Source organism: Phalacrocorax carbo, chromosome Z, assembly GCF_963921805.1.
Source record: "Phalacrocorax carbo chromosome Z, bPhaCar2.1, whole genome shotgun sequence".
NCBI lineage: Eukaryota > Metazoa > Chordata > Aves > Suliformes > Phalacrocoracidae > Phalacrocorax > Phalacrocorax carbo.
Genome location: NC_087548.1, coordinates 84,830,505 through 84,844,722, shown reverse-complemented (window position 1 = coordinate 84,844,722; position 14,218 = coordinate 84,830,505). Strand labels below are relative to the sequence as shown.

The window sequence follows — 14,218 nt, the reverse complement described above, 5'->3', positions numbered from 1 at the left end:
TCTCTTTACAATGCAGCACAATGCAGTACCGTATCAAGGCCTTTGATACGGTCCCCCACGGCCTCCTCCTGGAGAAATTAATGCCTTATGGCCCAGACAAGTGGTCTGTGCAGTGGGTGGGGAACTGGCCGACAGGCCCCACCCGAAGGGTGGTGGTAAATGGCTCTTCTTCAAAGTGGCGACCTGTCACAAGTGGGGTCCCCCAAGAGACCGATGTTGGGCCCAATGTTATTCAACATCTTCGTAAGTGATCTGGATAACGGCATCGAGTGTAGCCTGATGGAGTTTGCGGATGACACCGGGCCTGGTCCTGCACCTGGGAAAACGTAATCCGGGAGCACGGCACAGACTGGGACACACCCACAGGATGATCAGGGGACTTGGAAGGCTGCCATGTGAGGATAGGCTGGGAGGGCTGGGTTTGTTCAGCCTTGAGAAAAGGAGGCTCAGAGGGGAGCTCATCCCCACGTACCGGTACTTAAGGGGTAGCTACGAAGAAGATGGAGACTCCCTTTTCACAAGGAGTCCCATGGAGAAGACGAGGGGGAATGGACACAAGTTGCTCCTGGGGAGATTCCAACTGGACACCAGAGGGAAATTTTCCACGGTGACAACAGTCAACCCTTGGAATAATCTCCCGGGGGAAGTGGGTGACTCGGCCACATTGGGCACCTTCAGGAGTTGGCTGGACAGGGTGCTGGGCCGTCTCGTCTAGGCTGTGCTCTTCCTCGATGGGTTGGACGAGGTGATCCCTGAGGTCCCTTCTGGACCAACCTGGGATTGTACCATTCTCCAACTCTGTGACCTTTAAACTGAGAAGAAACACAGTTATTGGTGCCAAGGTCCTCGCAGATAGTGCTGCTGGGTGATGAGCTGTGCTTGTTTGTTAGGTGAAGTCTGTGAATTTAACTCTCTGACTTGTTGAGGACAATTCTGATACCACTGTCAAGGTGAGTAGGTACCTTGTGGCCTTCATTGTTTTGGATTTTAACTCCATCAGCAAAATAACCGGCCATGGGTTTAAGGCACCTCTGTGTCATGTTCTAAGAGCTTTTTGGCGTTTAGGTCTGTATGAATACAGGATGGTTTGCTTTTCAGTTACATCACTGGATTTTTGTATCTTGACGTTTTACAGGAACGAAGGAGAGAAAGAATTTGGTTTTGTAATTGGGTGGTTAGTTTGCGTTCTGAGCTTTTTTAGTTTCAAAAGTTTTTGGTAAATATAATTTCATTTATATATATAATTTATATAATTATATATATATAATTTACATAATTATGATATAATCTCTTTATATAATTAATCTCTTTATATAACGACATGCATTGGTAACATAGTTTGTTTCATCTAAGATTATATCATTAAAGGCAAACGAAATATAGTTTTCACGGAGGGTCAGCACTAAAATAAACCTGTGTCAGCTGAACGACTCTGACAGGGCAGGGGTGGAAATACTGGAAGTCTTTGTAGGGACATAGTGGTTCTGGTGGGTAGGTTTTAAAACTTGTATTCCTAATTCTGATATTTCCTGCCTGAAAATGAATATTTTACGCAAGTGTTTTAATAACTCTTGTATGAGAAGTGGCAGTTGTGTGCTCTGGCATCCCTTTTTATGGTCATTCAGGTAACTGTGACGAAGAACAACTTCTCTAAGCTTTTGGTGCTGGTAGTAAAGTGCTGTCTGCTTGTCTGCTGTAGATTTCTGTGCACACGGTGCCAGACAAGACCGACCAAGCTGATTATGCATCGGATGCGGCGGTGGAACTTCTAGATTTCCGCAGGGATTACTTCAGCATTCCATATCCTTTACCTAAACAAGGTAAGTGTGAAATAATTTAATCTCTTTGGGAACATTACGAAGCACAGAGGGTAAAAGAGGACAAAATCAGTAATTTAGAGTATTAAGACAGGGCCAAGTTTGGCTCACAGGCTTTTAAAATGGCTGCCTCACAGAACTTAAGGACAGGTTGAAAAGCTCCACTGGGAACTGCAGATCCTTATCTTCTGTATAGAACTTTTTTTTAAAGTATGTTTTTGCAGTGACATTTAAGAGAGCCCTTAGAAGCGTGTTTCATACGTGTGCCTGTGCGGGAGGGTCATGAAGTGGGATGAGTGGGTGAGCAAGTTCTTTATTGACTAAAATGATACTAGTACTATTTTAATGTTGTTTTTAATCTAGATTTAGCCGCTATTCCTGATTTTCAGTCTGGTGCTATGGGAAACTGGGGACTGACCCCATACCGGGAACCTGCATTGTTGTATGACCCTGGAAAGTCCTCAGCATCTTCTGAACTTTGGATTACTATGACAACAGCCCATGAGCTGGTTCCTCAGGTGGGATTTGGGGAAGAATAAGGAGTTCAAATGTGGCTGCAGAGGGGTCAGGGTTGATGGATCTGTGTGGGTAGGGGGATCTTGGAGCTACAAGCTGCAGATAGCTGCTTTGGCTTGAGGGTGCTCATGTGTGAATCACGAGGACTGCTCTGGTGAAGCAGTCAGACTCCCAGCAGCTCTGTAGGCAAGGAGGGCTGTAAGCGTAGATGTGTTCAGTCCAGCGGCTCAAATGCTGTGGAGCCTTCGCACCGTTGTCAGCCCTTGACATTAATTGCAGGCCACCAAAACAGGAACATAAAAGTTTGGAGAGATTGACTGTTTCATACGTGGCTCTCCTGCCAAGCGTCAGTTTGTGGGTTGCAGCAAATGCCCAAACCCCTCTCCTGATGAAAAGGGAAGTACCTGCACGAGGTGTGCACAGGTTGATGACCTGTTACGTCAGGTGGCCGAACTGCAGGAACCGGTTGAGAGGCTGCACAGTGTTAGAGGAGCTGAGTCAGAGATAGGCAGGTGGTTTCAGAATCATGTTCCCGTGGCAGACACCTCCGAGAATGAGGCACCACGGACCCTGGTGACTCTCAGAAGCAGGATTCCACATCAGCCTGCACCCTCCACCATCACAATCAGAAACAGATAGGAAGCCTTAACGACTGAGGACGCCCATGAGCAAGGCCTGCAAAGTCCCCTGCAAGGGGAAACTCCACCAGCAACACACCGTGGACATCGTAAAAAGAAACGACGAGCGCTCGTGGTGGGTGACTCTCGGTTGAAGGGTACTGAGGCACCCATCTGCCGGCCTGACAGGGAGTCACGAGAGGTACGATGCCTCCCAGGAACCAAGGTTCGAGACGTGGCTGAGAGGGTGCCACAACCCCTCAAGAGAACGGACTGCTATCCACTGCTGCTATTTCATGTAGGCATGAATGACACTGAGAGCCGTAACCTGGGTAAAATCACGCAAGACTTTTGAGCCCTGGGGGAGCAGGTGAAAAACATTGGCGCCCAAGTGATCTTCTCTTCCGTTTTGCCAGTCGAGGGAAGGGAGCAGCCAGAAAGAGGCGCATAATGTATATCAACTCCTGGCTACGTGGCTGGTGCCACCGTGAGGGGTTTGGCTTTTATGCCAACGGGGCGTTCTTCAATGACTACAACATGCTAGGGAGGGATGGAACCCACCTGCCCAACAGGGGTAAGGGAATCTCCAGCAGGAGGCTGGCTAACTTGGTGAGGCGGGCTTCAAACTGAAGGACTTGGCGGGTGGGATCCGTTGCGGAAATGCTCATCCATCGATCAGCACGTCCAACGGGGGAGTAAGTCAGGCCAAGCAGTGCGGTGACAAATGTCCCTTAGCTGTCTCCCAAGGTGTGAAAGAGAAGAGTATGCATGTATACGAATGCACGCAGTCCAGGAAGCAAACAGGAGGAGCTGGAGCTCCGTGCCCACTCGGAAGGGTATGACATCATAGGAGTAACTGAAACACAGTGGGCCAACTGACATGACTGGCGGATCGCAGTGGACGGTTACAGGCTCTGTCGTAAAGACAGTCAGGGTGGAAGAGGTGGAGGAATCGCACTCTGCATTAAGGAAAACCTCGAGTGTATTGAAATCAACTATGGTGATTGCGACTGCTCTATCGAATGCCTCTGGGTTAAAGTCAAAGGGGTCACCTCCAAGCAGGACCTCACAGTGGGCATCTGCTGCTGACCTCCTATCCTATGACAATGCCAATGAAGAGACACTGGGGCACTAAAGCAAGCTTCTGGCCAACAGAACCTGGTCCTTATGGGTGACTTCAACTACCCGGAGATCTGCTGGAAGACAATGTGGCAGCTCGCGTGTCATCCACCAAGTTCCTGGAACGCATAGAGGACTGCTTCCTCATACAAATGTTGGATGTGCCAGCCAGGAATGAGGCACTGCTGGACTCGCTACGCACAAGGCGAGAAAACCTGCTTTGTAGTATCTCCGTTAGTGATAGGCTTGGCTGCAGTGACCGCAATATTGTGGAGTTGGGGATCCTGCTGAGCATGCCGAAGGTCAGCTCTAAGACAAGGGTTCTGGATTTTAGGAGAGGAAACCTCAGTTCACTCAGGGCTCAGCTGGGAGGGATTCCATTGGGATGCTTCCAGGGAAGACAAAGGAGCTAGTGAGTGGTGGGAGTTCTTCAAGAACTCTCTGTCGGAAGCACAGAACCAGCTTATCCCCTCTAAAGGAAAGGGAAGTAAGCGGAGCAAGAGGCCCCCTTGGCTCAACCATGACCTCCTGGGTCTACTCAAATCCAAAAGGGAAGCATACCGGAGATGGAGAAGTGGAGGATTATCCCTCGAGAGCTACAAGGGCATTGCCAGAGCGTGCAGAGATGCAGTCAGAAAAGCAAAAGCCCAGCTCAGACTGAAACTGGCGTAGATGTCAAAAATAACAAGAAAGGTTCCTTCAGGTATGTCAGCCACAAGCAGAAAAAGAAGGAAACCGTAGGCCCACTGTTAAACAGATTAGGAGAGTCAATCACCAACGATGCTGAAAAGGCAGAGGTCCTCAACACTTTTGTCACCTCTGCCTTCGCCAACAGTGTTGGGCCCCAGGCTTTGGGAACAAAATTGCCGGTTGATCCAAACCCCGACCCACCAGCAGGGAAGGAAGAGTCAGCACATGAATTATTACAGGAGCTTGACCCCTACACATCGATGGGCCCTGATGCCACCCACCCAAGGGTGTGGAGAGAGCTGGCTGACTTCATTGCAAGGCCGCTCTCCATAACCTTTGAGAAGTCGTGGAGAACGGGGGATGTCCCAGAGGACTGGAGGAAGGCAAATGTGACCCCTGTCTACAAGAAAGGCCCAAGAGCAGATCCAGGTAACTGTAGGCCCATCAGCCTTGCTTCAAACCCTGGGAAAGTTATGGAACAAATCCTCACAGACTGGGATCCACCCAGCTGGAGAGCAGCTCTGTGGAAAGGGACCCGGGGGTCCCGGTGGACGGGAAGCTCAGCATGAGCGAACAGTGGCTGCTGCGGCCAAGAAGGCCAACAGGATGCTGGCTTGCATCAACAAGGGCATCACCAGCAGAGAGAAAGACGTCATCATTGCGCTCTACTCAGCTCAGAGCTAGAACTCATGTGGCTGTCTGTTTTACTGTCTGGAGGAGGTTATGCTGTCATATAAAAAGAAAGGTATGTTTTGTTTTCTTTCTATGATATAAAGGTCATGTAGAATGGACTGAAAAGTGAACGAATTGGGATTCTCTGGTCACTGAGCAAAATTTAGTAGTAATATTTTGTTTTCTGTCCTATTAGGGAGACTCTTTCTTAAGGAGATTCTTTGATGCCGTGGCAGAGGATGCATGAAATTCATCACATCGTGTATCTACTCCTGTGGAATATCCAGCTCAAATTTTAGAACTGATTGGTAATGATCTTTCCTATGAGAAGGTAAATACATAACTGCTATAGATGTCAGTTGTACGGCTTGTACTATACAACTGTATTTTACTGAGTACACCCCTACACATAAGGCATCCCTGACACATGGTGTTAATAACTTTATGACTTGAACACTTCCTTGTCTGAGACACCTGGGTGCATTCAAATGGCAGCTGCCTCTTCCATTTCTAAAATCAGGAAGCCTTTACTTCTTCTTCTCTCTGTTCTGTATCAATTTAGACTTAAACCAGTTTTTTAGGTTCTTAACCCAAGGAGTATTTTTCGCTGGAGCCTTTCATGGTGCTGCCTTGTAGAGTAATCAAAATAATAATAACGTAACTTAATCAGTCATGTTTTTAGGAGTAGTGATCACAAAAAAACGAAGTACTGTTTCAATATACATAAAACCTGATAATTTTTTAACCAGAGACATACAAAAGCGAACGGTTACGCGGACTAGTGCCATGCGGCAGTTTTTCTGAAACAAACACCTTGCCAGCTAAGCTAATTTTGGAAACACTTTGTCCCTCTTCTTTTTTTTTTTTTTTTCCCCAGGGATCTCGTATATTAAATATGCTGAGGGACTTCCTGACTGCTGCTGCCTTTAAAGCTGGACTTGTCCAGTACCTGCAGAAGTACAGCTATCAGAATACAAAAATTAAGACTGTGGAACAGCACGACAAATGCCAATATTCCTTAGTCTCGTTTTTTTCAAATTTCGTAACTTCTCATGACTAATGTGTCTCTCTAATATATTAGTGAAGGCTGTGACCACTACTTATGGTTATGACATCAAAGAGAGATGACCAAAACTTTTTTTTCCCCTTTCAGATTTGCCCTACAGTAGGTTATGATCAAAATGAACTACAAGGTGGTGGGTTTTGCAGACGCCAACAGTCGCCTTCAAATGCAGTAAGCATCTAGTTTTCTACCCATCAGTATCTAGGAGTTTGACACGTTACCTGTGCCCTCTCACATTACCATTCCACGCCGTGGCCTTGATACGTGCACCTTCCAAAAGCATTCTTTGCCACTTAGGCGTGGGTCTAGGGAGAGTGTAAGATTCTTCAGTGTCATTGGAAATCTGTTTTCCCCAAGGTTGGACAGAAATTCTACCCCTGTGCCAAGGGCTGGCTGAAAAACAGCAGTACTTAAAGAGCTGCCATTACCTATATGAAAACATCCACAAGAAAACCGGCTGGAGAGGTCATGGTATCGCCTACGCACACCTGTGCAGAGCTTGCAAACACCCAGCAGCTTTTTGGGTTCTTACGCACCCATTTCTGTTTCACTATCAGTGTACTCCCGTCTTCCTCCTCTTCTTAGGCGTCTCGCTTTCCCCCTTGCTGAAAACCAGCACTGGGCTAAAGGACAGAATCCTGCGGTGAGGGCAACGACGGACGCTGGGACACTGCGAAAAGGTTTTCCCCTGGTTCCGTCTGTCACCTCAGAACGACTCTTACCCACTGGCGTACCGCAGGGTTCATCAAAAATTCTAACTGGAATTTTTCATCACAGTAATCACTACGTTTCTGAAAACTCTTGTCCTTATGCCTTAATCTTTCAGCAGCTTCCCTACACAACGGGGGTCCACGAGTTAAACTCAGTCCTAGTTAACTGCGACAGCTTTGATACCAAAGGAAAAGGGGAAAAAACTGTGGCTGGCTCTTGATCAGACTGCGAGGGCCTTCACGCAGCACCACTGACAGGTATTTTGCGGGTCTTTTAAACACATTGAGTTTTAATAGGCCAACATTGGGGGGTTTTAAATCATTTCTAGGGTTTCTTTTGTCTTGCAAGACCCATTCTGATAGCAGCAGTAGATACAAAAAGTTACAACAACGCAGTGCGGTCTTGGAAACTTTATTAGTGTGACACAGGTTCTCAGAGACTGCAAGGTACAGTTAAAAGTCTACATATCCCCAACTTAAGTCTCCGGGCCGTCTCCGTCTGCAACACTACATGCTAGAGGCTCATTTTGGTATCAGAACAACTGTTGGTATGACCTTCCTCTGCAAGCTAAGGGTGAAGCGGTACATGTGTAAGGATGTGCAAAAGGGGTTCTGCGGGTTATGAAGACAGAGGAAAACACGGAGGCACTTGGCACACCTCACTCGCGACAGCCCTGCCTGCAGCAGACTTACGAGAGGTGCCTGCTCATGCCTGGTCTCTCGCAGAGCAGGTGAATGTGACGCTGTTCCTTGCAGCTTTAACTTCCACCCTGTTTCTGCATTCCCTTCTGGAGTGCGAGGAACAGGAGCAAGGACCAGAAACGGTGCGGGATAAAATTTTAAGAGGTCTGCCTGTTGACCTGAACTTCTCTTTGACCTCTGCCTAGGCTCATGTGCCGTCTTTCTTTCCTCTTTCGTGATGGTAATGGTGTCATTGGTACACCAGGATTTGTATTTGTTCAGTCCAGGAGACTGCAGAAATTACGAGACAGCAGTACAGATACGATTGGAAATAGTAAGAAAGAAACAAAAACAAAACAGAAAAACACAAAAACCCTAAGACCCTTATCTGGTGTGGTTTTGTTGTTGTAACTACAGCATCCAAAATACCTGATTTATTACTAGATATGCTCGATGAAGCAGTTAATCCCCAGTTTCTCATTCTTTAGCTACCCCCAGCTTACCTACGCTTTCCTACCAGGAACCAGCTTGAGGAAAGACCGTACAGCCAGGCAGAGGCGGGCTGAGGACAGCTGAAGCTCATTATATTCCAGAATACGTAGTGCACTCACTGCAACGCTAAAAAGGCTAGCACTTACAAGTTATTCTGAGATTTACAGGCACTATGTGGAGACTCTGTGCAAAAGTCTGCAGATTCTTTTTTTTTTTCTTGGCATTGCTTCTCAGTTATGAAATATATTTCTTGCAAATAGAAAGCGTTCTTTCTCTCTGAAACCGAAGAGGATGACAAAGCAGTCAAAGTAGATGAGTATAACAGAAAGAATGGTGGTGTGGTTTGATGAACGGCTAGAGAAAAAAAGGAATAAAAACCACCTTAGTCTACTACCGGGAAAAAAGAAAATATTACAAAGTCCAGCAAGTATGGCTGTACAAAAACCACCCAGAATAACCACGTGCTTTTTGCATCAGCTTTTGTTCTTCAGGAAGAATTATCCACCAAGGCAGAGAAGACATTTTACGTGAGGCACCAAGACCCTGGAGGGAGGAAAAAGGAAGAAAATGTGAGTGCTTATCCTCTTTCTCTGGGAAAAGGAAGCCACAAAATAAACCTGGGCGGAATTACTGGGAATGTAAGCCACTAGCGACAGAAACAGATCCAGGAAGGCTTAATACCGCAGGAGACCAGGTATTGTTTGAAGGTGATGCTGCAGCGAGGGTAGAGCTCCGCTGCCGATAGGCCGTAACAATGCATCTCTGCCTTGCCCATTTGAAGTTCGCTGCCAAATCCTCTCCGGGGCTTTCGCTCGTGTAATCACTCACACTGCCAGGACTGCCTCTGCAGTCAGAGGAGAGGCTCCTCTGCAGGTTCTCCAGAAAGCCACAACTGGGACCCTCCTGGCTGGCAGGCGGGTGGACGGAGCCCGGCGCTGGGTGTGCCCTTGCCTCTCTCCTCCACACCCCGGGACACCCTCCAGCCTGAAGCACTGTATCAAGCATCAAAGCGTGGTTACGCGAATACTTCCACGAACTAATGGTGATGGTGGAAGACTCCGGTCACTCACTCCTGTGTTAAGGGTGCGATCAAGCTCCGTACAAAGAAGCCCGGGGGGGCAGTGGAACACGGGCACAGAGCGAGGCTGTGTTCGTGCCAGGGAAGGCGAGAGCGGGGCACTGAACCCTGCTCTGCCTGCCAGCCTGGCTGCGGGGCTTTTTTGTCTGTTCTGCATGTTGTCCCAGAGTTAGCCTGGTGCAGGAATAATGACGTAGCTCACTGCCCTAGAGGCAAAAACAACCGGTTGATGCGTGCTTGGTCTTCATTGCTCTTTAAAAAAGGTCTTACTAGGGAAGCAGCACGTCATGCCTTGCAATGCTTTGGTACAGGAACCTAAAGGGATTTAGCTACGTGAAGGAATTCTGCACAAACTGTGCAGGCAAAAGGCGTGAAGAAAACCTTTCCTGCCTAGGAACACTGTACTTCAAAGTCATTCCAAGTGTTGTGTCTGCCAGCCTCTCTGATCCTGTCTTGGTTCAGCTGAAGTCCGCAAAAGTCAGCTTAGTAACACTAGCACGAGTTGCCTTTGTGGTAGTTCAGAAACAGGGAAGAAGAAATCTCACCCAATCGTCTTAACGTTTAGCTCGTTTTCTGCTTCTCAGATTTGCCGCTGGAGGACCGTCCATTAGCCTAAAGAGCAAGAGAAGCATGAGATAGTAAGACACTGTGAGCTAAGCCAAAACCTGAAATCAAGCAGTGACAGACACTCATCAGAACCACAGTTCAGACGTAAATACGATCTGCGCTTAGAGAAAGTTTAACAACACTACCTGTATCTTCTGTTGAGTACAGGCGTTTTCCATTTTCCACCATCACTCACTTTGTTTCGGATACAGAGGGCTGTGACCTCTCCATAGCCCGTTTCTCAACATCCTTTACCCACGCCCGCAATCCAGCCCCAACTCAGAACATTAAAAAAGACATCCTTCCGAAGACGAGTTAAAGACACCCCCCAGTTCTACACGGAAAATTGAAAGGCTGTCGTTACACAGAAGGCACGCGCAGCCATTTCATAATAAAGCTTTTTCCCACCAGATTCGTTCTGCATACTTATTTATGACTATATGTAGGTTTTCCTGCATTTTTTAAAAATACATTATGATAATAACTTGAGAAAAGGACATGTGGTCGAAGGAGTGTATTCTAATCGCTTTTAGAATGCTCTTATTTAAGACTGGCAAGAAAAGAGAGAGGTGATGGGGATCCCGAGGCAGCTATAGGCATGTGAAGTGTCGCTCCTGGATCAGCAAATACGGGAATGAGGAGCCTGCGGAGCATGCACGGAGCCCCTGCAGAGATCGCTCTCTCTGAAAGAAACACATTTTGTCGCCCATTTACTGAAAATGTCCCTTGAAAAAGACGGGTGCTTTTCTCCTACGTACACGCTTACAAAAATGGGCAAGTTCAACCCTTTGATGCAAAATGCTGCCCAAAACAACATCCATGTAACATGACTCCAAATTCCAGTTGCCCATCTTTCACAGTTACGGTGTAGGGTAGCCGTGGCTGCCTGTATTATAATATGCATGTTTCTACCTTTTTAGGGTCTTTGGGTTTTCCTTTATCCTTTGTGTTCGTTTTCCTGGTCGTTTCCTTTCCACTTTTGTCCTACACTCCAAGGACAAAAAATAATTACAGTTACAAAGAGAATGGAGGATTTACGGCTCCTACTTTGACATCTGCCGTAACACATTATTTTACACGTGGCTCGTAAGGTGGGAGAGCGCTCAGTGCAGGACGCGTGCATCCCATTGCTGCCCTTAGTCCGCAGCAGGCTGGAGCCTGGAGCCTCGTCTGAAGATGGGGAGACCGGGGCACCAGGAAGCGCACACGGAGAGAAACGCTGGGATAGGCAATAACGCTGCAGCAGACGATTTAGCTGCAAAGCCCGTAACCAAATAAAACAGCACTTAAAACACCACCGGTTTGCCCTAAGCCAGCCGAGGATTCGGTGTCAAGGCAAGCCCTTGGGGAAGCACTGCAGTGGCCAGAAGAGCTGTTTGGAAACGCAGCTGTTTCCTTCCAGGAACTGCATCTGCTTGGAACTTTTCAGGGTTCAGTTTCAAAGCTGATGCTTCTCTGCCCCCCGGCGGAGGAAGAAACGCACCGCAACGTAAAAGCACAGAGACTCATAGTCAACGTTCTAAGTACGGACAAGCTTAAAATTCACTCTTGGTAACGGGGTGCCTGGTAGGATAAGCTTAAGGAAGCTAATGCAGAGTTTCACTTGGGAACTGCTTATTCCTCCACAGCTGCGTCTGTCCCAGGCATTTGATTTTTGCCTGCCAATATCCTGGTTTGGTCAAAGTTCAAAGATCTTGTAAATTCCTGTCTTGTTTTCTAATTTCTCCTTGCAAGAAACAGGCAGGGACGGGCTGGCAGGAGCCAGTAGGAGACGAGAGACAACAGCAGCTGCTTTAACAGCCAAGTACAAAAAACATGCGCCGTTCAAAAAACCAACGCGTGCACCGTTCCCTCTGCCTGTAGGTGAGGGACCAGGGCACAGGGCAGAACACAGCACATGCAGGGTAAGGGAGCAAATGGCTAACGAGAGGGGGCTGCTGGCTCTTAGCCAGTTCGAGCGCTTGTAGAAGACAGAAGGACTCCACGATTTTCACGCTGAGATCCCACCAGCTGCCCCAGAGCGCCCTTGGACTCCTCTGCCAAGGAAGTGGGTAAGGTGACTGTAGTGGCATGGTGGATATTTCAAAGCCATACAAGACCCCTCCCTCTGTCTAAGCTCGAAGGTAATGACTACGAGGATAAGTCAGCACATAGAATCACAGAATCATTAAAGGAAATCATAAAAGAGTCATAAAAGGGAAAAGACCCTTAAGACCATCGAGTCCAACCTCTAACCTATCACTGCCAAGGCCACCCCTAAACCATATCCTCAAGCACCACGTCTACCTTTCCTTTAAATACCTCCAGGGATGGAGCCTCTACCACCTCCCTGGGCAGCCTGTTCCAAGGCCTGACAACCCTTTCAGTGAAGTTTTCTCTAATATCTAACCTAAACTTCCCCTGGAACAGCTTGAGGCCGTTTCCTCTCATCCTACCACTCGTTACTAGGGAGCAGAGACCAGCCCCCCCCTCACTCCAGCCCCTCTCAGGCAGCTGCAGAGAGCGAGAAGGGCTCCCCTCAGCCCCCTCTTCTCCAGGCTAAACCCCCCCAGCCCCCCCAGCCACCCCCCAGCACACTTGTGCTCCAGACCCTGCCCCAGCCCCGCTGCCCTTCTCTGGACACGCTCCAGCCCCTCAAGGCCCTTCTTGTAGTGAGGTGCCCAAAACTGCACATAGTACTTGAGGTGCGGCCTCACCAGTGCCGAGCACAGGGGCACTGTCACCTCCCTGCTCCTCCTGGCCACACTATTCCTGATACAAGCCAGGATGCCATTGGCCCCCTTGGCCACCTGAGCACACTGCCGGCTGATGTTCAGCCGCTGTCAAACAACACCCCCATGTCCTTTTCCTCCAGGCAGCTCTCCAGCCACTCCTCCCCAAGCCTGTAGTGTTGCATGGGGTTGGTGTGACCCAAGTGCAGGACCCGGCACTTGGCCTTGTTGAATCTCATACCATTGGCTCTGGCCCAGCGATCCAGCCTGTCCAGGTCCCTCTGTAGGGCCTTCCTGCCCTCCAGCAGATTGACACTTCCACTCAGCTTGGTGTCATCTGCAAACTTACAGAGGGTGCACTCGTTCCCCTCATCCAGATCATCAGTGAAGATATTGAACAGGACTGGCCCCAACACTGAGCCCTGGGAACACCACTCATGTAGGCCGCCAACTGGGTTTGACTCCATTCACCACCACTCTCTGGGCTCGGCTGTCCAGCCAGCCAGTTTTTAACCCAGTGCAGAGTGCACCTGTCCAAGCCATGAGCAGCCAGCTTCTCCAGGAGAATGCTGTGGGAGACAGTGTCAAAGGCCTTACTAGAGTCCAAGTAGACAACGTCCACAGCCTCATCCGCTAAGCGGGTCACCTTATTGTAGAAGGAGACCAGGTTAGAGAGGCAGGACCTCCCTTTCATAAACCCATGCTGGCTGAGCCCAATCCCCCGGTTTCCTGCACGTGCCGCGTAATGGCATTCAAGACGATCTGCTCCATGACCTTTCCCGGCACCGAGGTCAGGCAGACGGGCCTGTAGCTCCCCAGAGCCTCCTTCCGACCCTTCTTGTAGGGAGGCGTCACGTTCGCTAGTTTCCAGTCATCTGGGACCTCCCTGGTTGACCAGGGCTGCTGATAAATAATGGACAGTGGCTTGGCGAGCTCCTCTGCCAGCTCCCTCAGTATCCTTCTGCGGATCCCATCCGGCCCCATGGACTTGTGAACATCCAGGTGAAGGAGCAGGTCGGTGACCGCCACCTCTTCAACAGCTGGGACTTCATTCTGCATACTAGCTCCATCTCCCAGCACAGGGCCTGACAGCCCTGAGGGTGACCAGTCTGACTATTAAAGACTGAGGCAAAGAAAGCATTAAGTACCTCAGCCTTCTCCTCATCTTTCCTGGCAAGGTTACCTTCCGCATCCAGCAAAGGAGGGAGGTTCTCCCTGGCCCTCCTTTCGTCAGTGATGTATTTATAAAAACATTTTTTGTTATCTTTAACAGTGGCGGCCAGTTTAAGTTCCAGCTGGGCCTTTGCCTTTCTAATCTTTTCCCTGCATAACCTCACACCATCCTTTTAGTCGTCCTGAGTCACCTGCCCCTTCTTCCAAAGGCGGTAAGCTCTCCTTTTTTTCTTGAGTTCCAGCCAAAGCTCCCTATTCATCCAAGCCGGCCTT

At 48.7% G+C, this 14,218-nt stretch overlaps 1 protein-coding gene across 13 annotated transcripts in view; it reads right to left on the bottom strand.

Annotated features, from left to right (window-relative positions):
* Positions 1 to 7,600: 7,600 nt before the first annotated feature.
* Positions 7,601 to 14,218, bottom strand: part of CAST (calpastatin) — a 70,807-nt gene continuing 64,189 nt past the window's right edge. For 12 of the 13 annotated variants that reach the window (XM_064437702.1, XM_064437690.1, XM_064437697.1 and 9 more), the window contains 3 exons: positions 10,974 to 11,050; positions 10,001 to 10,067; positions 7,601 to 8,920 (listed from right to left, as the gene is read on the bottom strand). In XM_064437702.1, coding sequence (XP_064293772.1) covers positions 10,010 to 10,067; positions 10,974 to 11,050 — 135 coding nt within the window. In that variant the 3' untranslated portion in view covers positions 7,601 to 8,920; positions 10,001 to 10,009. The remainder of the gene's footprint in view (positions 8,921 to 10,000; positions 10,068 to 10,973; positions 11,051 to 14,218) is intronic. The other variant, XM_064437692.1, reaches the window with a different exon arrangement.